The sequence below is a fragment of the Leuciscus leuciscus genome (assembly GCF_965113295.1).
Source record: "Leuciscus leuciscus genome assembly, chromosome: 9".
NCBI classification, from domain to species: Eukaryota; Metazoa; Chordata; class Actinopteri; order Cypriniformes; family Leuciscidae; genus Leuciscus; species Leuciscus leuciscus.
In genome coordinates, this window is record NC_138733.1 from 39767387 (window position 1) to 39789466 (window position 22080).

The 22080-nt window shown below is 39.8% G+C and overlaps 1 protein-coding gene and 1 long non-coding RNA gene across 2 annotated transcripts in view; one reads left to right on the plus strand and one right to left on the minus strand.

Moving 5' to 3' along the window:
- Nucleotides 1–494: 494 nt before the first annotated feature.
- axl (AXL receptor tyrosine kinase) overlaps nucleotides 495–22080 on the minus strand; it is a 45643-nt gene continuing 24057 nt past the window's right edge. Inside the window, exons 9-20 of the mRNA XM_082181116.1 lie at nucleotides 19981–20125; nucleotides 19867–19884; nucleotides 17275–17404; nucleotides 16107–16198; nucleotides 10273–10368; nucleotides 10103–10180; nucleotides 9922–10014; nucleotides 8021–8142; nucleotides 7105–7214; nucleotides 6542–6701; nucleotides 4555–4691; nucleotides 495–3411 (exon numbers count right to left, since the gene is read on the minus strand). Coding sequence (XP_082037242.1) covers nucleotides 2958–3411; nucleotides 4555–4691; nucleotides 6542–6701; nucleotides 7105–7214; nucleotides 8021–8142; nucleotides 9922–10014; nucleotides 10103–10180; nucleotides 10273–10368; nucleotides 16107–16198; nucleotides 17275–17404; nucleotides 19867–19884; nucleotides 19981–20125 — 1635 coding nt within the window. The 3' untranslated portion in view covers nucleotides 495–2957. The remainder of the gene's footprint in view (nucleotides 3412–4554; nucleotides 4692–6541; nucleotides 6702–7104; nucleotides 7215–8020; nucleotides 8143–9921; nucleotides 10015–10102; nucleotides 10181–10272; nucleotides 10369–16106; nucleotides 16199–17274; nucleotides 17405–19866; nucleotides 19885–19980; nucleotides 20126–22080) is intronic.
- On the plus strand, nucleotides 14204–15406 carry LOC309507051. Its single transcript, XR_014209009.1, has 2 exons — nucleotides 14204–14329; nucleotides 14617–15406. It is a non-coding gene; the product is annotated as an uncharacterized lncRNA (long non-coding RNA).

The following is a 22080-nucleotide window of genomic DNA, read 5'->3' on the forward strand; positions in this document are numbered from 1 at the left end:
TATATTTTTCAATGTATTTTAACCATTTAATATATTGATGAAAATATGGAAGTGGAAATACATTTTCTTTCCGTAAGGTGATCGCCTTATCTCCTGGTATTCCTCTCCGTGATCTTCGTCTCATCTGCTTGTGTGTGTGTGTGTGTGTGTGTGTGCATGTATCATCTCCTGCCTGTCAAGAAACCAGTTATCATTCAGCCTTTCAATCCTCTATTCTACTATCAAAGTAACTCCTGCATTGCTTTAATCCTTCTGCCTTCATAAAAACTTAACATTGTGTTCTCCAGTTCTGCTATATTCATTTGTATATTATACAAATATTCATATTTCCATCAATTAATGTTGTTACTCAATAACAACTATAAGCAAGTCTCTTTTTTACATAATTGTGCAATCATTATCACACACACACACACACGCACCCACGCACGCACGCACGCACGCACGCACGCACGCACGCACACACACACACACACACACACACACAAATCCTCAACTGTGCAGGTAGTATTTATTTTAATACAAAGCTTATCAAAATCACAATAATGACATTGATGTTATCTAGACAACATTAGACATATAAACCCAAAGCTAAACATTTGTGCACCATAACAGCCATTTTAAGGCGAAATACTGGCTTTCAAAGGCACTTTGAAGTGCGTGCTTCTGTTGATGAATTCATATTTTGATAAAACAACATTTGTACTTATGTCACTGCACTTTTCGGTACATAAAAATTGGCCGGTTATAATTCTTTTCCCCACCATTTGATCCTCATTGGCTGATTTACTGACAATCAGCAGAATATTAAATGTAATATTAAATAAAATTCTGTATTTGTGAATAAAGCACAATCTATAATGAGCCTAATTTACCTAGGGAAAGGACTGTCTGTGTGAACAACAAATGACAATGAATTTAAACTGAACGACTCATAGATGGCCATTCATCTGGCCTCCAGATTGCCGATAGTTAGCGAATAACATGCAGGTTTTTGCATTGAAATACCACACGCAAAAGGGGTTTCAATTTGTCCTCTTCAGCTGAGGTCACATGAGACACTTCAAATCCATGTATTTACACACAGTGTTCCACATCATGAAAGAAAATGTGCTGAAAATGTGAGCATGCAAATATACACAAAAGGTGACCGACGACATTTTGCAGGGGGTTTTGTGCTGTCAAGTTAATATTGGACCAATATTTCATACACTAAAAGGTGTGTAGACAGCAAAACATTTTACATAGATGATCCCAACGGTGCACTGGCATACATGAACATCATTTAGATAGTATATCATTTGTCATAAAATGCTGTATGTATCTAAAGCACTGTGGCTTAAAGTACCTCAGTCAATCTTACTAGTACCACATACATCCATAATCATCTTTTTTTCCAAACATTGGTTCTATGATGATCGTTTCAGAACGTTTAATTCACTTATTTAAATTTCAGATTAGATTAAAGGCTGAGTGGAAGAAATGATTTTAACAAAAGACCATTTTTAGCAAATAAAATGGCAAAATAACAATCAGCTAAATGTCATCTGCATTTGACCTTATTTGGAAACTCTATTTAAATTTTTTTTTATTTTTATTTTATCATAATATGATAATATTATGGTAAATGTTTTACTATCATACATTGTCTAAATGTCCATATCAGATACAAAATGTATAAACAAAAGATAAACAACCAATACACTGACAAAAAAATGATTAGTGCAAAATATCAAATTTACAAAAAAAACAAAAAAACCATTAGGAAACAAGTAAAAAAATACTGTGCTTGAGTCTGGGGCAGGGTCTCTGAGAAGCAAAGACCTTAGTCTAGTCTACTCCTCTAAACCTGCGAATCTTGACAGAAACCACAAAATTGGTCTCAAATCAATGCATAAAAAAACCAACCTTTTGACTCAGAAAACCTTTGAAACAGAGTTATCAAAATGTACGCTAGCACGTAGGTTAGCGCGAGTGTGTCTCCAGGTCACGCACACACTCACTGAGGATTTGGTTTGACATGTTAGACCAAACATGGAATGTAATCGTCATCCTCCATGTGTTTCTTTGGAAAAAGATGCTGGTCAGGAGACTTGAGAGAGTTTATGTCAAGGACACAGATTCAGTCTTTGACCAGTTCCATCCCAGTCTACGGAGTGGCAGTGTCAAGCTAGTTCCCCGGCATTTGCTGAGTCTGAGCTTTGTGTCATTGGTCACTGTGAATCCAATCACCTCCTGAGTTGGTGTGATCAATATATCCCATGAGCTTAGACCTCACAGAAAAGGGCTTTAACTGGTCAGATCCCAGTTGACTGATATCAGTCTCATAAGGCTGCAGTAGGGGTGCTGAATATCTGAACGTTTTGGAGTCCAACACCATGTCCTAACCAGCTGTGATGTGATAAAAGCAAACAAGATTTGTTTCTGTTGTGTTGCCGTAGCCCTACCACAACAAATGGAGTAGCATTTCCATGTGTTTACTAGGGTGTTACGTGGTTATCAAGCCTCAATCGCTAGATAGGGCTCAGGCCTCTCCTTCAATGCAAGTCTAAGTTACTCTTTAAAGTTGTGTCTCATTGAAAAGTAACAGCAACAAGCCTTACAACCGAAGTGTAATATACAGGGCTAGGGGGGTGTTCAAATTCCCAACCCTGAGTATGAGAAACAGTAAGCAAACACTGCTAAATATGCCAGTGAGCAGCCATTTTGTTTTGAGCAAAATTTTGTAAAATTACTTTGTCACTGGAAACTTATCACATCCTTTCTGGTTACGACACAGTGCAAGACAGAAAGTTGATTATGACTTCTTATAACCTACACTGAACAGAAATGACAATTGGGAATGCAAAGAAAAACATATTTGCATATTTAAACGCTGAATGTGGAGTGTGTGGAGTGTGTGGAGTGTCTGTGCAAAGTGATGGGGTAGGAGCAATAGCTCAGCAGTCTGGGCATCATCATCCCTGCCAGGGCACTTTCTTCATTTCGACTCTTTCCTCTGAGGACTGAGTCTCCGAGGGCGGCACTGGAGTGGAGCAGGACGAGGGCTGCAGTAGCGGGACGGGTGCGGAGCCCGTGAGGTTCAGGCTCTCCAGGGAGTCTGCGGTGAGCAGGCGCTGGTTCTCATGCTGGGGGCAGATCACGTACCGGCTGGGGTGGTGGACCTCTACAGTGGCCACAGAGCCCGAACCCTTCAGGGCCCCGAGAACACAGGGGACACCCCCCGTTAAGGGGTCACGGCCCCCCACGGCCCCCAGTTCTCCAGAGGTCTCCTCCATATTGACATACAGTATCTCATCCGGGTCTTGGCTCGGAAGATCTTCCAGGACCTTTTCCAGCTCACCGCACAAGATCTGGAAGCTCGGTCTGTCCTTCGGGCTCAACAGCCAGCAGGAAAACATCAGGGAATAGCTGTGGAAAACAGAGAGAGACACAGAGATGTCAAGGACGTCAAACATCGCTTGTCTCGTGATTGGACGCGGTGTGTTTCAATGTAACATGAAAAATATTTGAGAGCAGTAGAGGGGATGGTTTATATAAAAAAAATCGAGAGTAACTCGATTTACGCACCATCGTCACTTTCCTGTCGTCGTGTGCGTATTACATTGCTTTCTGATATCACATGCGCAAACACATTTAACCTATATTTATATATAAACAGTTAGGTCCAGTTAATTAATTATGTATTAATTAAATTAAGGTTGGATTATCTGAAGACAAGAATTCCAAGGCACTCGAATGTTAGTGAAAAAAGTTAAAAAGCCTTTATTTCATTCCTGGCTTACTTGAAAATTGGTGAGAAGTACACCTAGGTGTTGCGGCTACATGCCTTCATCAGGGTGTAAGGTTGGATTATATTGGTAATAGGCACTTACCTAACACTAAAAGAAGTGCTTTCGACCTTCTTTTTGATCTGAATGGTGTAGAAAACACTTGAGTTTTTCCACAGACTCGTCCCAGCGTCTAGAACGCAACTGAATGCTTTTTTAAGCCCATCCAGACTTGAAAAGCCGTGGAAAACCACTTTTAAACAGGAAATTACAGAATATTTACAACAGTGGGTTTATTCGCAGGGGATTAGTATTACCTGAGGTCATTTTTCCAGACCTTTTCACTGAAGGTAAAAGTCTTCGTAATCTTTATTGCTATTGTCCGTAATGATCGCTGAGATGCACATTCGGACGGGACTAAAATCACTGAGAAGCTCTGGTAATTATTACTTTACCCCACCTCTCCATGTTAAACTCGTCCCGTCCGAATAGGGCTAGAGTGCTACTGCTGTGCCACAACCAAATCCACTGACTGAATTGTTTACCAGTTTGGAAACTATCATTATATTTTCAATTCCCTTTGGTGTCACTAGAGGCTTTTAAAGAGCCCTGGTTTATTGTATTACTCTCATTACCCAGCGGTGCTACCTCCTTTCATAATGACAAGTGTGAAGCAATCCTTAAGCTGAGGTTGGAAGTGGTTTTAACCAGGGGTTAAACATATGTTAAGCCAGGTCTAAGCATAGTGTAAAAAGCCTTTCAGGTTTTTGACAGGCATACTCACATGCAGTCCAGGCAGTCCGGAGGTTGTTTCAGACGGTTGCCCTGCCTCAGATAATCATAGATTTCACTGTTTTCCACTCCAGGGTACGGCGTCTGACCTCGAGTCGCAATCTCCCACATTGTCACTCCAAATGACCACTGCGGGACACACAAATGCATCTTCAATAAACAATATGAACTCTGAGAAAGAGAACAGCAAATGATACTCAAACTGTCTTTGGAATAACATGCAATAATAGACCAGGCAGACATATTAAGCTCAGTTCTGAATCCCTCTGTACTTTGTAATTGTTTTTATTGCTCTTGTCTAGTGTGAACTAGTGCTTCAACCACTGTCTGCTGTTGCTTCTGATGGCTTTCAGAGTGAAAAACTGCCCACATAACTGCTGTTCTAGGATCTGCTTTCTCCGTAATAATAGCATATAGGCGAAACAGATGTGTCATATGATCCAATGTGTTTCTGTTTTTTTTTGTTTGATAATATTTTTTTATTTAAAATGTTGTATTTTTTAGGGGTTTTATGGTACTAACTTATATTTATGGAATAGCTATGATCCATTTCACAAGTTTGTTTGCCCATATAATCTTTAAGCTAATAAGGTTAAGCGTATTTGGCTTGCTGTCCGCAGTGGAGGGCCTCGAGGAAGCAAGACGCCTAAATGATGTTTGGTGGAGGTGGGGAGGTGGAGGGATGCCAAAACAGCGGATGCCAGAACAAGGTGAGCGGCTGCTTACATGCCCCGGCAGTTAATTGAAAGATTAGATCCCGAAATTACGTTTGTGAACGTATTGCCTGTTAAACACTTTTTGAGCATTGACCTGAAAATGAAATTTCCAACTTAAACTGTTGTAAATATTGAACGCTTTAGAGCACAGACTTAAGTTTGATTTCTTTTTAAAGAAGAAACTTGGCAGAGAATTGCTGAAGTGAAAAATCTTAAAAGCTAAAAAAAGTGAAGTTTCTTATTATGAAAAATACATTAAAAAAAAATACTATTTTAAAATTTTATATGAAATATATTTTCCAAAATATGTTTTACTCTAAAACTCTGAGAAACTCAAAGCCATAAACCTAAACTAGTTGTGTTCCAAATTTAATTACAAATTGTGTTCACATAGCAAGTGCCAAAACCTTTACCAAGTTTTGTAACACAACAATTCTTACAAAAAACAAAACGTCAAATTTTTTGGTCAAAAATGACTGGGCAAAAACTCTGGCTTGGGATGTGGAGGTTGTGCGTTGAGACCATAGACTGTAAAAAATATGGACAAAGCGTCTGTGACGTCACCCATAGACTTCTGAAGATCGGTTTTGAGGCCGTTTATGGGGACTATGGGCGGAGCCATATTTCAATACAAATGTTCAGAAACGATAACTTACAGGTATGATGTGTTGTGTCAGATCATGGCCGAGACGTCAAATTTCAGGAATTCCACTCGGCGCAGCCTATGCTCGTTGTCAGCTGTCAATCAAGCTGTCAATCGCGCCCTTATTTGTCATACATTTTATATCTAAATACGATCTAAACTAACGAGTTAGAAAAAAATTCACCCCCCTCACAGTTGTCAGGCACTCGGAACCTATCGAAAAATACAATAAAAGTCCATGGGACCAACCTGTAAAAACATGAATTTATGCTGTGAAAACGGACATTTTAACATGGGGGTGTATGGACATTTGCTCCCTTTTGGGACCTTCCCCTAGCGGATTTTCGATGTACTGCAGTTTTTCGCACTTCCGGGTAGGCTTCATTTTTCAGATTAGAATGTTGCCGCTTGATTGAGACGTAACTTGAAACTATTTCAAGGAAATCTATTGAAATGTGTTTTTAAATGCGAAGCACATCTTCCTAGTCTTATCCTGGAGTTGCTTCACCTCCCGACCTATGGCTGCAAAACTGAAATTATCTCTCCAATAGGGATCAAAATCATGTCCACTACTAATGATATGAATCAGTTCTTCCTCAGTCTTTATCTATTTATCTTACCACATCACTCTTAGTGGTATAGACTCTGTCTGCCAGACTCTCAATGGCGATCCACTTGACAGGCATCTTAGAGATGCGCCCTTGTCTGTAGTAGTCCCCATTGTAGATCTTCTTAGACAAGCCAAAGTCAGCCACACACACATTCATGTTCTCATTTAACCTGGTTAGCAGAGAGGGGAAGAAAAAAACTCGAATCAATATTGCATGTCCATATCTGTGGTTCTGTAAGTAGAAAGTGTGTGTGTGTGTGTGTGTGTGTGTGTGTGTGTACTTGTACAACTATCTTTGTGAGGACCAGTTTGAGTTTTAGACCATTGGAGTGAGGACAAAGAGAGTAAAGTGAGGACATTTTGGCCAGTCCTCAGTTTCTGAGAGCCTTTAAAGGCCTGTTTGAGGGTCAAGACTTGGTTTTAGGGATCAGGTTATAATTAGGTTAAGGATAGGTTTAGGGTCAGGGGTCGGGTTTGGCACTTATTTGTGATGGGTAAGGTTAGGGTAAGCGGCTAGTCCTCATAAAGATAGATTTACAAGAATGTGTGTGTGTGTGTGTTTATTTCACCCACATGCAGTTTCGAGCTGCTAGGTCTCTATGAATGAAATTTTTGGCACTCAGGTACTCCATTCCTCTGGCGATATCTGTCATGAACTTCACCAGCATCTGAGAGGGCAGATACTACACACAGGAGACAAAGATATTTTAGATATTTAAAGCAGTAATGATTTTGGTCTTCAAACTGCTGTAGAAAGCTAATGCATCGTCCAGTGTAATGTAACATTTGTCATTAGATGTTTTTGTGTGTTCTTGGTGTGACAGGAAGGTGGCGCCAGAGACTGTCCCAGAAACTGCTCTGACATCAGACACGTACACATTGACAATAACAAAAATTATAGACTAGTGGGCGTTAAAAAACACTTTGCGGTACAACATGTTCCTGAGACAATGTATTGTGAGCGTGTGCCTCACGTCTGTCCTTTAGACAGAGGAACTTAATTTATGATAGCAAAGGAGTTTCCCAACTCTGACCATGAGAATGTGCCTCAAAACAAACTGGTCATTAGTTTGATCTTGACAGAATCATTCACTGTGAACGACTTGCTTCACAGTGTTTGCATTCATAACCAATGGTGTAACCACTGTGAAAAAAAGACTCGTTTTAGTAGCGTTGGTGCAAGATAGGATAGGCTGTGTCACAGATGTGTCTGAATGAGCCAATGTTTCAAATCTGAGCATAAAATCCCAAATATTTAACTGTTTTTTTTTCTGAAGAGTTCAAAAGTCCTCATTTACTCACAAAAAAAGGTGATATTTTTATATTGCTTATAAGAAAAAGAGCAGCATGAACAAAGAAAGTCATACCGGTTAGGATGACATGAGGGCAAGTAAATAATGGCAGAGGTTTTTTTTATTTTAAAGGGAACTTTTTTGGTTCTCTTTTTCACTTTTTATCTCTTCCAGTGTTTCGGTGCGCGTGAACTCACCACAGGAGTGTCTCCGAGTCTGGAGTACAGCAGGTAGCTGTGCAGGTCTCCATGCTTCATGTAGGGGAGAATGACAACAGGAGACGGATAGCCTTCACTCTCCACTGTCTGCAGACACACACCTATCACACAAACACATTTCTCACATTTTCTGAATACAGCGTCAGTCTAACGGCTCAGTAAAGTAACAGCACACTTCTCCTCATCAAACTGCCTGAGCATTCATGTCTGCAGGACAAGTTACACATCAAAGTTTAATTCTTCACGCATGTGATTTAAACAACCTCCTTACCCTAAATATGAACATATTTGTAAATAATTGTAGTAATTGTAAAGCTACTAATAAGAACATAGCCTATGACATGACGTGGATTTTCACGATCTAATCAAATCCTGAAGCAAAAAAAATCAAGTCTTGTCCTGCATTATTTCACACTGAATATTCTGTTCTACCTCGACGCAAAAGCACAGGTTTAGTTGCGGCATGGATGATCCATGCGACCATAATCAAGGAGACGATGCCAGAAGCGCGACTACGACAGACACGTCTTATGGAGCGACACGGACTCAGTGGCCCGGCGGATAAATCCCCGAAGACGCCGACCATGGGGACGACCAAAGAGGCGCAGCTAGACCGACTCGACCGACTGAAGGAAGACATGAAGATCAACCACGCCAATGGAGAAAGCTTTGTAAAAAAGAGGACCCCGCAGACGTGCGGAGCTAACGTCAGGACAAAGAATTCTGTTTGAAAAAAAATGATTCATAAGCAGAGGCACAGATCAAAATGTTGACTTGATGTCAGTTTATATTTTGAGCTAATTAATAATTCTATTACAGTTTTAGTAGTAACATCAGCGGCAATCCACCAGTCACTCAAGTGGCCACTCCCTTAATTATGCAGAACTTTAAAGCTTAATATAATTTAAACGGATGAGTTGTAAAAAAAACTACACTGTAAGTACACATACTGTAAAATAAAGTGTAACCCAGTTTTTACAATCTCTAAGACACATTTCTCAATACTTAGGTCACTTTTTCAACTCTTCACTCAATGATCAAAACAGCAGTCTATGTGGGCTTAACTCTGGATCATTTATCATTGCTTTGGCACAAATGCATTCAATGACAACATCTTTCAAATTACATCACCTCTTTTCTCACTTAGATACAAACACCACCAAAACCCACTGAACCTACAGACCAATTTGCACGTTTGCATACTCTTCTCAAAACTATTAAACTTAAGTTCAAAACCTAGCATAATACAAAACTGAATAAGACAAATTCGCTAAATTTCTACAGTAATAACATATTGAAATATATTCTAAGTCTAAAAAATGAAATATTATCAAGCAATTAGAGGTATCTGAACACCTACTCAATTTAATTAACCCAATTTCAATGTACTTACCATGTATACAAAAGAGGAAAACTTTGAAAAATAATTTTGTACTGTAATGTAAACATGGACTATGTAACAAACTGCAGTCAATCATAAGCAGTAGAGAGTGTCATTCTTGTTTTGTAAAGAAATTTTACAAAAGAAAAAGTTTTGAGACATCTATGAAGTGTGTTGGTAGTTTTAGTGCCTTTTGAATGTGAAATTAATTGCTGTTCCAAGTTGAAAGTTGGTTAGGAGAATTGTGTAAAGAGTTTTGAAGTATTGAGAAATGTGTCTTAGTGATATGCAATACCTTGTTTTTACTAAAATATCAGTCAGTTAGACTAAGCTAATCTACAAACTACTGAAGATTAGTTGACTACCAATAGGAGTGGTGTCATGTGACCATCTCCTGTTACTGTATTTGGTGACATGGAGGAGAAATGAGCAAAAACTTTCTTGTAGGTTTCTGTCAGGAGATTGTTTAGTGTTTTACTGAAAGTGTGACCCCACTTACCTAGAAGCCGCATGACATTCTGATGATCGAACTCCTTCATGCACGCTGCTTCTCTCAGGAAATCTTCCATTTCTGTGCGAGTGCAGATAGCAACTGACCAAAACACAGCAGGAGGATGAAGTTAGTCGGATGGAAATGATTGCATGTGTTTTTAGAGATGCTGTGGGCGTTATTGACTCACTTTTCATGGTCTTCACTGCCACTTTGAGCACAGAGTCCTCCTGAGTGAGTAAACCCTCCATAACAGAGCCGAACTCACCTGCACACACACACACACACACAAGCCTTTATCTGATCTGATCGTGAGTCAGTACAGGATACAGATCCCTACAGCAGTCATGTAACGCTCACCTTCCCCGAGTGTTTTTCCCAGCGTTAGCTTATGTCTGTCCACCATCACGTCCTGTAACTTTTGTTTGAGCTCATCGCTGATCCCCAGAGAGTTTACTGAGAAAAGAACGAGCCACCTGAGAGATTAGCATCAGTTTTCAAAGCCTCTTTGAGAACGTTTTCAACATCATGACATACAAACAATATAGTCCTATTCTTTAGAGAGAATATTGTCTTTGACATTGACATTTTCTCTTTGTATTGTAATACAATCACACAAGTGACATACTATCAGCCAAAGTGAGTTAAAGGTGATATCTGTTGACACTAAATGCATGATAATTAGGGTTAGGTACCGTTCACATTTTAACCGGTACCGGTACCTTTTTTCGGTACTTTAGGCATGTTTACCTCAAAAACTGTACAGAAACTGTAAGTCATTTATATAAGTGTTATTGACATTATGCCAGAGCTGCCTTGGTCGCTGTCTGCCATTGTCTATGATGAATGTGTTGAATATGAATAAAAACAACCATTTTAGTAATAATAATAAATACAAAAAATTCTATGAAATGTTTTGTTGTGAATTTTCTAGTAATCAAATGAAGACATAAAACATTAATTTAATTGATCTTTTATATGAAATTAAACTTTTTTTGTCAAGCAAAATGCGGCACAACTGAGCTTTATACTGTTAAAATTACAACATAGAAGAAAAAGTGGGATTATTCCTTAAAAATTATTTTTCGATAATTTATTTTTATTAGTGTTAGTATTATTATTAACTTGCGATATCTAAATGTACAACAGTAATATATTATTAAGTTAAACCAAACTTTTTTTTTGACGGGTTGTGGTGTTAATGATATAACGATAGTTTTTCTTAAATGAAATGTAAAATGCTGATGAACTTCAGTGACTCTCAGAGCGGCTTTGGACATTTTTCATGTTCTCATATAGTGAGACTGCAGAGGCTGAAAAACACCACGAGCGTCACGTACCGAAATCAATGGCGCCGATTGATTTAATGTGAATTGTTACTCGGTAGTACCGACGTAATTCAGTCGGTGCCATTAGAGTTCGGTACCCAACCCTAATGATAATCGTGTCTGGAAGTGGTTCGGGAAAAACGTTCTCTTATATTATTTGTAGGGTTCGCTTAACGTGCTATGTTTTTGATTGGAAGTTAAAGGGATACTCCACCGTTTTTCATATTAAACTATGTTATTCCCTTAACTAAGACGAGTTGATACATACCTCTCTCATCTCAGTGCGTGCACTTAATCGCTCTGGCGCGCGGTGACACTTTGATAGCACTTTGCTTAGCCCAGTATATTCAATGGTATCTGACAGCAATGAATTTAGAAGTGACCAAACATATCAACGTTTTCCCTATTTAAAAACAGTTACACGAGTAGTTATACGACCAAGTATGGTGACACAAAATAAAACGTGGCGCTTTTCTAAGCGGGTTAAAAAGGATAACTATAATGTATGGCGGAATAGCACTTTTGGGAATACTTTGACTCGGCGCAGTAAAAAGTCACGTCTGATCCTCTTCCCACTATTGACAGAAGTGAGAGGAAGAGGATCAGGCGTGACTTTTTACTGCGCCGAGTCGAAGTATTCCCAAAAGTGCGAATAGAAGCGACACTCCTAGTGGAGTGGGGTCTCAACCTGAGTGGGCAAGGCACATCCTCTGCTCAGGGACAGCCTTTCCCTTCTGCTGGCCTCCGTAACAGACGAAGAGCTGGTCTGAGGTCCTGAGGCTTTGCGTTCTGTCCATGTATAGGTGCAGAGCGCGAACGGGACGCAGGCCCGGAATATGAACGCATGAAGCAACCTCAGATGCATCTGACTCCAAAGGAGGAGATGGCGGGCGAGTTGTGACATGCTGCGGGAGTGTAGACCACCCTGGCGGTTGATGTATGCAATGATTGCACTACTGTGCGTACGGACCAATACATGCTTGCCTAGTAGCAGCGTTTTGAAGCGGCCCAGCGCAAGGTGTACTGCTAACAACTCGAGGCAGTTGATGTGCCAATGCAGTTGAGGCCCAGTCCACAGACCTGTTGTAAGTGGCCCCCCAGCCGGTGGCAGAGGCATTCGTGGTGACCACAGAATGCCTGGACACTTGTTCTAGGGGAACACCTGGGACGAAGGATCCGACCTCAAGTTGAGAGTTTGGTGACAGTGCGGGGTAATAGTAACCCGGCACGAGCCACTCTGCCACACCCATCTCAGGACTCGATCGTGGAGCCAGTGTTGGAGCTGCCTCATATGAAGCAATCCGAGTAGCGTTACCACGGCTGCAGATGCCATATGCCCCAGGAGCCTCTGAAAAAGTTTCAGTGGTGCCACTGTTCTGCGTCTGAGCGAGCTCACGCAGTTTACATTTACATTTACATTTATTCATTTAGCTGACGCTTTTATACAAAGCGACTTACAATTGCTATATATGTCAGAGGTCGCACGCCTCTGGAGCAACTAGGGGTTAAGTGTCTTGCTCAGGGACACATTGGTGTCTCACAGTGGATTCGAACCCGAGTCTCTCACACCAAAGGCATGTGTCTTATCCATTGCGCCACTACCACCCCCAGTTCAACACTGACTTGACGCGGGCCTCCATGAGGTCCCGGGTTGATCGCTGCAAACCAATCTTGGGGACGGATGCACTTGAAAATGCGTTTCTGTGTAAGCATCTTGAACGGCAGCCTGTGAAGGGACCGGTTCAGGACACGCAGGTCCAAGATTGGTCATAACCCACCGCCTTTCTTGGGTACAATGAAGTACGGGCTGTAGAAGCCGGTCTTCATATCGGCTGGAGGGACTGGCTCGATCGCGTCCTTCGCCAGTAGGACTGCAATCTCTGCCTGGAGCACAGGGGCATTGTCTGACAGAACACGGGTGAACTGAATGCCACTGAAGGCTAGGGGGACGTAACATTGAACGTGAGCGACTGATAGGGAACTGCATTTAGCAGCAGTGTGTACACGGCCAAAGAGAAATCTGAAGAACCCTATGATGTTGCAAGATTGTTTTGCTCTACAAATGAAAGATAGAAAGGGAGTAGAGCAAAAACAAAATATTATGGATCTTGTCCAGATGACATAAACCCTCTACCTTTTACTACAAAACAAGCTCACATTCATATGAACGCCATCATGACCGTACTCTCTCACTATCTCACAACACATGACGTCAGGCTTCCCTGGAAATCTCTGGATCAGATACCAGACCTTGAGATAATGCAGATGTTCCTACTCTAGAGCAACACTCAGCTTTTGTTTCAGCGATTGAGCTCATGACAGCACTGAGATATGCATGAGAGTTACAGTATAGCCAATATTTGTAAATACTTTTACACATCTCATTGACTTTCAACTCATTCTCATGACACAGGTGAGGTAAAATTGTTTTTAAAGTTGTAGGAAACATTAGAAAAAAACAAAACAATTCAAATGCACTTGGTTATGTATCCCTGATGTTAAAGGAATATTTCAGGTTAAGAGAAAGTTAAGCGCTCTCTCTCTCGCTCTCGCTCTCTCTCTCTCTCTCTCTCTCTGTGTGTACTGCATGTCCTAATTTTGCCAAATTGGACTTGTTCCTGGGTCAACATATTTTGTTCATTCCTGTGATATTTTGTTCATTCCCAACATTCCTGTCCGAAAAGGTAGTCCTTACCTCATCCCAAACCCTAAACCTAACCCTAGTCATAACTTATCCCTCAAATCAGAGGGAAATGATAGATGAATACAGGGTTCGCAAAACCTTTTCCAAGGTCAAATTCAAGCACTTTTCAAGCACTTTCGAGATTCATTTCAAAGCTTTTTCCAGCACCTTACACCACCGTAAATTACCAATACATAGTCAAAATTATTATTCTGTGTTTTTATCACATTAAAAGAGATAATGCTAAATAAACAGCCAAAATTGTGTTTCGTAATAGCATAAGGATCAGATATTTAAGCAAATCACAAGTTTTATTTTTCAAAATGTATCACTGTCTAAGTAGATAATGCCTATGAATAATATTAATGTCCAAATATTGCTTCCCAGATAATGTGATTTTCAGGCTGTAAAACTGAAGTAATTTCAAGGGCTGAAAATATGAAGACATAGGATTTGAACAGAAATATTTTACAGGCCTTGGTTTTGGGACACATTCTTGAGTTAGACAAGGTTTGAACAAAATCTGAGACATTGCAACAACAACCTGTAATTCCATTTTAACCCAGAAGACTGATAAATAGCCTATATTAATTGAAAGAAAAAATAATGTATTTGCATTGCCTAGACATACATTTATCTACTGGAATAGAGCAGTGTAAATATTGCATAAGGCCATCCTCAAGCTTACAGTAGGCTAGGCTACTTGTATGACATCTGACACGATTTCTGTTCAGCAATCAATGATTGTTGTTATGCACTGGGCTAACGTTTGCAGGTTTTAAGTTGCGGGTAGTTAACGTTACAGTTACTGTGCTGTAACTTTGGCTGTGTTCACTGCATATTCAGGATGTTTTGTTGCTGCGTCGACCAAAGCGGAGTGCAGCATTGGTGAGCATTTTAGCATTTTATCCAAACTTTAAGCACTTTTCAAACCTTGAAAACACAACATCAAAATTCAAGCATTTTCAAGGATTTCAAGCACCCATACGAACCCTGTGAATAACACTGATGTAGAAGCACCTTACCCTGGTTGTAAGCCTAAACTTGACATAAACTGTAAACTTTTCCCTCAAATCTGATTGATTGATTGATTGGAATGTTGTTCCAGGATCAACAAAGATGTTGATCCAGGAACATGTTTTACTCGGTGAAATCAGGTTCTTCATGTGTGCACGTAAAACTACTGTATCTTTGGGAGTTTTAGACCATCAAAGTGAGGACAAAGAGAGTAAATAGAGGACATTTTGTCCGGTCCTCTCTTTCTGAAACCCCTTTAAATGCCTGTTTGAGGGTCAAGACTTGGTTTTAGGGATAAGGTTATATTAGCTTTAGGCACTTAGTTGTGATGGGTAGGGTTAGGTTAAGGAGCTAGAGATTGCATTGTGTCAATTCATGTCCTCACAAAGATAGATGTACAAGAATGTTTGTGTTGGGTTCTGTCAGGTTTTAAAGCCAACACCCATTTATCATGTTTCAATATTATGCTAAAAAAAAATTCTTCATCTGTTTTTCTCTAGGTTCACTTCTCCCTCTTTCTATCCAGTTTTGTTGCTCCTGCATGTTGAGGCACGTCAGTGTCAATCTGTCCCTGTCAGTAATAGATCCAGCAGTTTGAGGGTGAAATGTGATGCCAGGTTATGAGTGCATGCTGATTTCCTTCAAAGCTCTGCCAAACAACAGTGAACACATCTCAAGTGTACTCAGAAGCGAGGTTGGCTGATCTTCCTTCATATAATACTGTTGAGACCATTAACTTACATATATTCTTCACATCATCATGAAATTATGCATTTTATGATAGTACGTTTCCTGAGAGAAATAGCACTGCTTACAAGACAGCTAAAGAAAAGTGTTACAGTTTAGGTTTTAGTCTTCAGTCTGTGCGAATATAATGCTGACACTCAACTTTTCTGTCAGGCAGGTGTGAGAGTCAATATAACACAACAGCGTCTTTGTAAAGGCGACAATGGGAGGATATAAAATACTAACTCAGTATGTTAACCTTACCATGACATCATTTACAGTGTAAAAGTAAAAGGGAGATTTTCTAATCTAAAGCCCATCTAAGACTTTCATTGATCCATTTGTTTACCAGGTGTTACTGCTCTAGTTACAGCTTCATGTGCAAGTAAAGACTCAGAATCAGACAGTTTCATAAATGGCTAGAGAAAAAGCAAACTCACGTGTAGCTTCTGTCGTGCGTCGGCTGTACGTGCGACGAGCTCGGTATCGAACCACGAGTTCACCGCTCTCCATCATGGGTTCAAATGCCTCACTGTACAACACACACAAATATACATCTTTCACATGAAACAGAATCCCTTTGTATTTTTCATTCATTTATTCAGTCAATGTATTTTTTGGTAATGTTAAATACCTATATTATACCTATAGTAAACGTTACTAAACAAAAATATGTACACTTAACAGATATTTCACATTTTCTCATTAATTAATTTTACTAAAAAGAATGATGCCTGACCCCATGGAATCAAAATTATGTTGCAATTAAAACGCATGTCCTATATAAGGTTATGAATGGATGATGGCGCTTATTTCCAGCATCTCAGGCCATTGGCAGAGAAACACTGTGGACAGATGACCAGTCCATCATAGTGCTAATACACACAGACACACACTTACATTCACACTTACAGCTACTGACAATTAATATCTCCAATTCACCTGTGCCACATGTCTTTGAACCGTGGGAAAAATTATGTCATCAGGTCTAGTCAATTGAGGAACAATTTGGGTGAAAAACAATGTAGGATTACATCTTAAGAGTTTCTATCTTTAAGAGGACCTATTATGCCCTTTTACAAAGTTTTTTGGGCTCTACTAAAACAGGTTTCATACTTGAATGTAAAAATTATTTTTCTCCATATTCTCCATTGTTGCTGCTCCTCTCTTCCCAGTCTGTCAGTAACGCTCTGTTTAGTTCCTGTCTCTATGAAGCCCCTCCTTCTGAAAAGCACAATGTGCTCTGATTGGTCAGATGGATCAGTGTGTTGTGATTGGTCGAGCGTGTTTGGGAAATGTCCCGCCCCTTACATTCACTCCCGCCCAGTTTCAACAGACTACTAACTAACTCAACCAGGCCCCGCCCCTTTTATTCAGCGCATGAATTATTTAAATGAGGAATATTTTAACGTGTTCATTCCCAGAAGAAACTCAAGACTACAATGGAGGCGTTTCAGGGAGTTCAGAAACATGCCATTTCCTGCCATTTTTCAGTTAAGTTTAATAGTAGCATAGACATCTCTGCTGTCAGAATCCTGAAAAGAAAAACACAGAAAATGTGTGTGGCCACTGAATGGAGAAGACGGTAAAAGCCTCATCACCACCCACCCGAAGCGCGTCTCCTTCCGCCTCAGCCTGGTCACGTACACAGCCAAGAGCACAGCTAGAGCGACGGCGACGGCGATGGCCATCACCACATACCACCAGTGCCAGGAGAACGCCGGAGGACTCGAGAGACCTGATGTAAAAAGACAATTATGTCCATTTAAACTTGAGTATAAAGAGGAAAAACATGCAAGCACTGATGTGTATGTATAGCTTTGTTTCAAAACCTAGCGAACTGCCTATTAAACAGGATTTCAAAGCATGACAACCTCTGAGTGTAATGTATTTTCTGTCTGTGCTTTTGTTTTGTAGACACTTTTTACATTTTTGAAGAAAAGAGTGGTGCTTTTCCTTTTCCATCTCCAGCTCCCTGACATTTCCAGCTACGAATGGATTCAGAATCAGAATCAGAATATCTCACCAAGTCTTCACGTAAGAGAAATTAACAGTGAATAGGAGTGTGTCATATATAATAGAGATCAGTGTTGGCAACTTAGCGACTTTTCAGACCAATTTAGCGACTTTTTCAAAAAACTAGCAACAAATCTAGGGACATTTTGCACTGCTGGTAAACGTAGTCAACCACTACTGTATATCATACTCTTTTCCATTGTCTGACAGAAAATGTGCAAATCAGAATAGCTTTTTTGGACGATCGACTATATATTATATTAAAATATAGCATATGAGCACGGATTAGGAGAGAAAACGGATGTAAAGATCCGACAGTTAGCACATCATCTAATGGCATTTAGCTACTTTCCATTGAAAATCGTTGGCAACACTGATAGTGACTGATTTACTGTTGAGCACGCAAATTGCCTTGAGTTGTCCTACTCATGATGGTGTGGCGCTTCTCATGGTCAGTCATTTCCTACAATCAAGCTAAGTTTATGCAGGTATTATTTTCTTATTATTTATCTGGTGGTTCTGTAAAGCACTTTGGTCAGCCTAGTGGCTGTTGTAAATGTGCTATATAAATAAAGTGAACTTGAATCAAATTCTGACAAAATAAAGATACCTTTAAACATAAGCTGCTGCAAAAATGAATGCACTGAGGTCCCTATTTCTACCCGGATGTCAAGCTTGATAGGGATTTTTGCTTGACAACATTCTTCTTCCTGAGAAATCTAAGTTACGAAACATGCTTTCTGTTCCTGATGCAGAAACGCTAGTCCATGCATTCATGAACTCAAGATTATTATAATGCACTGCTGGCTGGATTTCCTGTAGTTTCTATAAACAATCTGGTTTCATTTAGTCAAAATACAGAAGCAACAGTTCTTACCAGATCTGGAAAATGTACTTGCCCAGTTTAATCATTGCTGCATTGGCTATTGGCTCTGAATATAAACTCCTAGTTCTTTATTTATTCATTCATTCATGTATTGCCCTCACTCCTCTAGTTGCTCATTGCTGCCTTTCACTTGTCAGAACCGACGCACACTTGGCAATGGTTAGAGAGATTATAAGCAGGTCTGACATTTTCTGTAGTGTCAGTGGCTAGTTATAGTGAGCCTTACATTAGAAGAGCATGCATGACTTCGTATTGCAGACTTGTTAAAAATGAGTCACGGTTAGTTTAAATGACTGAAGAAGCCTTGATCTGATCCTTACAAACAGTTGTGAATTTAAACAAGATCATCTAGTCAAATTACACCAGCCTAGATTCAAACATGGCTTGCACGAATAAATAGTGTTGCACTATGCTCACCAGAGCAATATCTGACGTGCCTTAATATTTTATCATGGTCATCTGGCCGCCTTAAAGCACATCTGTAAGAGGCCAGAAACTATCTCTCTCTCTTTCTGTGTGTGTGTGTGTACCTGGTAGTCCCTATGTTATGGGGACACAATGTCCCCACAAGGATACCAGCAAATCTTGACTTTATGGGGACCATTATTTTTTGGTCCCCATGAAGAAAACAGCTTATAAATCATACTAAATGTAGTGTATTGAAAATGTAAAAATGCAGAAAGTTGTGTGTGATGGGTAGGTTTAGGTGTAGGGTTAGTGTAAGAGGAGAGAATATCCAGTTTGGATAGTGGTAACCTGTGTGTGTGTGTGTGTCTGGGGGTGGATGTGTGTTTTGTTCAGTTGGTCATTGGTTGGATTAGCTCATTAAATGACCTCAGTGCAAGATGTCCATATTTGCAACAGGGTGTGCTGCTTCTAGAAATTGTCCTAAAGTCTCTGTTTCTCTTTAAACACTCCTCACAGGTTCTGTCTGTAACTGCTTTCCTTTCATTTCTTTCTGTTCCTTTCTTTCCTTAATTTGTCTTTTTCTTCCTCTTTTTCTGAGACAGCAACAGCAAACAGAAAACATTTCAAGAAGGGCACTAAATAAGGGAAGTAAAAGGAAAAGTCCACTTCCATATCTTGTGTGGGTCCGGATTTCTTGTGACACCAAATCACATACATGTCTGAAATCACCTCAGTAAAATAACATCTTGATTAACACACACAAATGTAAAAAGGTTTCTTTCAGGGTTAGGTTAGGGTAGAACAAATAGAATTAGATCAAAATAAAAAGACTAATGAAAGACTAATAAAAGTCAATGGGAAGATCCCACTCGTATGTGCATGTCACTCACCTCTGGATTGCCCGGTTTCTGCAAAACATTGCAAGAAAAGAGAACATTAACACTGAGTGGAAATGTTTGACCAGCATGTGAGTATTTTAGATTAGCGTCTGTGTGCTTTCATACCTGGATGAAAGAGCATGATGGTTTGGAGGGGCGTCCAGGGTCCCTGTCCTGCACCGGTGTACGCACACAGTCTGAAGGAAACGTTCGACAGGGGAGCTGAGAGATTGACAAGCATCTCTGTGTCCAAACCCGTGTCCACCAGAACCTGCCAGAATGGACATATGCAGACGAATCAGTGAAATGATGGGCCCTATTTTAACGATTTAAACACATGGTCTAAAGCGCATGGCGAAAAAATGGTCAGTGCACCCGGCGCATGGTCTAAAAGTATTGTCCCTATTCTCTTGATGAGTAATGGGTGTGTTTTGGGCGTAACGTCCCAGCTAGCAAAAAGTCGTCTATTAGACGTTGAATAGACGTAAATCTTCAACGTCTAATTATGACTTTTCAACATTGAAAACAGGTCGATCTTCAACGTCTTGATGGAATATGTAAAACTCTTTAAATTTATTTTAGATAATAATGAACATGGTTTGATAGTTTGTTTTTCTCCGTTATTTTAGCATGTGTAACAGACTTATCCTGTCTTAGATTATCAGTTGAAAACACGTAGTCAAACAGTCCGGCCGAAACTACTTAATTGAAATCACGTTGAAAACCAGTTTTCAACCATATTTCAACGTTGAAAGACGGTAATTGTTTATTGGGGTGCAATAAACCAATCAGAGTCTCATCTCCCATTCTCCTAAAATGCCAGTTGCGCTCGCGCCATGGCGGATTCGCTATTTACACGACGGAATTTGATAGTGGAAAGACCGAACGCATCTCCAGAGAGCAAACGGATCCACTCATGCGCGAGGTTAAAGCTCGCAAGCAGAACATCTACGGGACCAGCCGGATTCATTCCACCATATCTTTATGTACACAATAATAAACTTTTACATTGTAATCCTTTTATTTTAAATATTTGGCTAGTTTGTGTGCTGGTGTGCATCCCTGTGTGTTTAATAAGCAGAGTGTACGCGCGTTGTGGACCCGTCTATAGGCGCACATTACTAACGCGCTCTTTAAGGCGAGACACGGTAGGCGAAAACATCGGGGGTTTTTTCACTGGTCAATTTTGAGATTTTGGGATATTTGTCTTCAATAACATGTCTTTTTTCAGACTTGTGGTGAGAAAAAGTCTGAAATACACATTTAGGTCTTTATTTTACTACACTTTGTCTGTTTGCGTCTGTAGATTTCTAAAAAATTCAACAAAAGTTGGCGTTCTTAATCAACACGCTGCTCCGCGATCTCTGTCTGCTCCCTGTCATCACACACACCGTTAGAAAGCTCTCTCTCTCCTGTACAATCCTGTCGGATCCAAATATGGTAATTTCCTTTTTATCAGCAACCAATCGTGAAAGAAAAAGGGGGGATTTAACTCTAAATGCACAATCTCATAAATCTTTAAAGCCCGTTTTCTCAAAATGACTTTTCTCTCACACTCCAAGTCCGAAATCTCCACTTCAGTAGCACCTCTATACACAAAACGTTCCAGTCTTGTACCTAGTTATATTATGAAGACATTTACAGAGGGATTTGTAAATATATTATTCCTAGCCTGATTTATATAACATTTTATTCCAAAAAACATAGCGAAAATCATTTTTTTAAGGCTATTGACAGTATATCCTAATTTACAGGATAACAAAAGTAGATATCCTCTGTAATTTTTCCCCATCTAATATGTGAACAAAATGAAAAAAATAATTTGAACCTGGCTTTATCCAATACTCAGATTTAAATATATGCAAATTAGCGCATATTTAATTAGACAATGCCTAATTTGCATATTTAAACATTAAATTACAGAAAACTTGTAATACATTTTTTTTTCTCATCTTAATGTAGATAATCAACTGGGAAAGTTTCATGGTGATATCTGCTATTTGCATTTTTTACCCTATTCACCTGTAGTATCTCGCCTTAAATAACCAAAAAAATATATACTGCACCATTGACTTTAGACCAGGTTTCAGTTGGTCAATGGCTCAGTCTATTTCTGTTCCTCAAAATAGCTATGCACCAACAATGCGCCTGAACACTCGTTCTCAGACCAGCAGCCCATGGCCGCACAGATGGGCACAAATGCATTTAAACAACACCCAGGCCCGA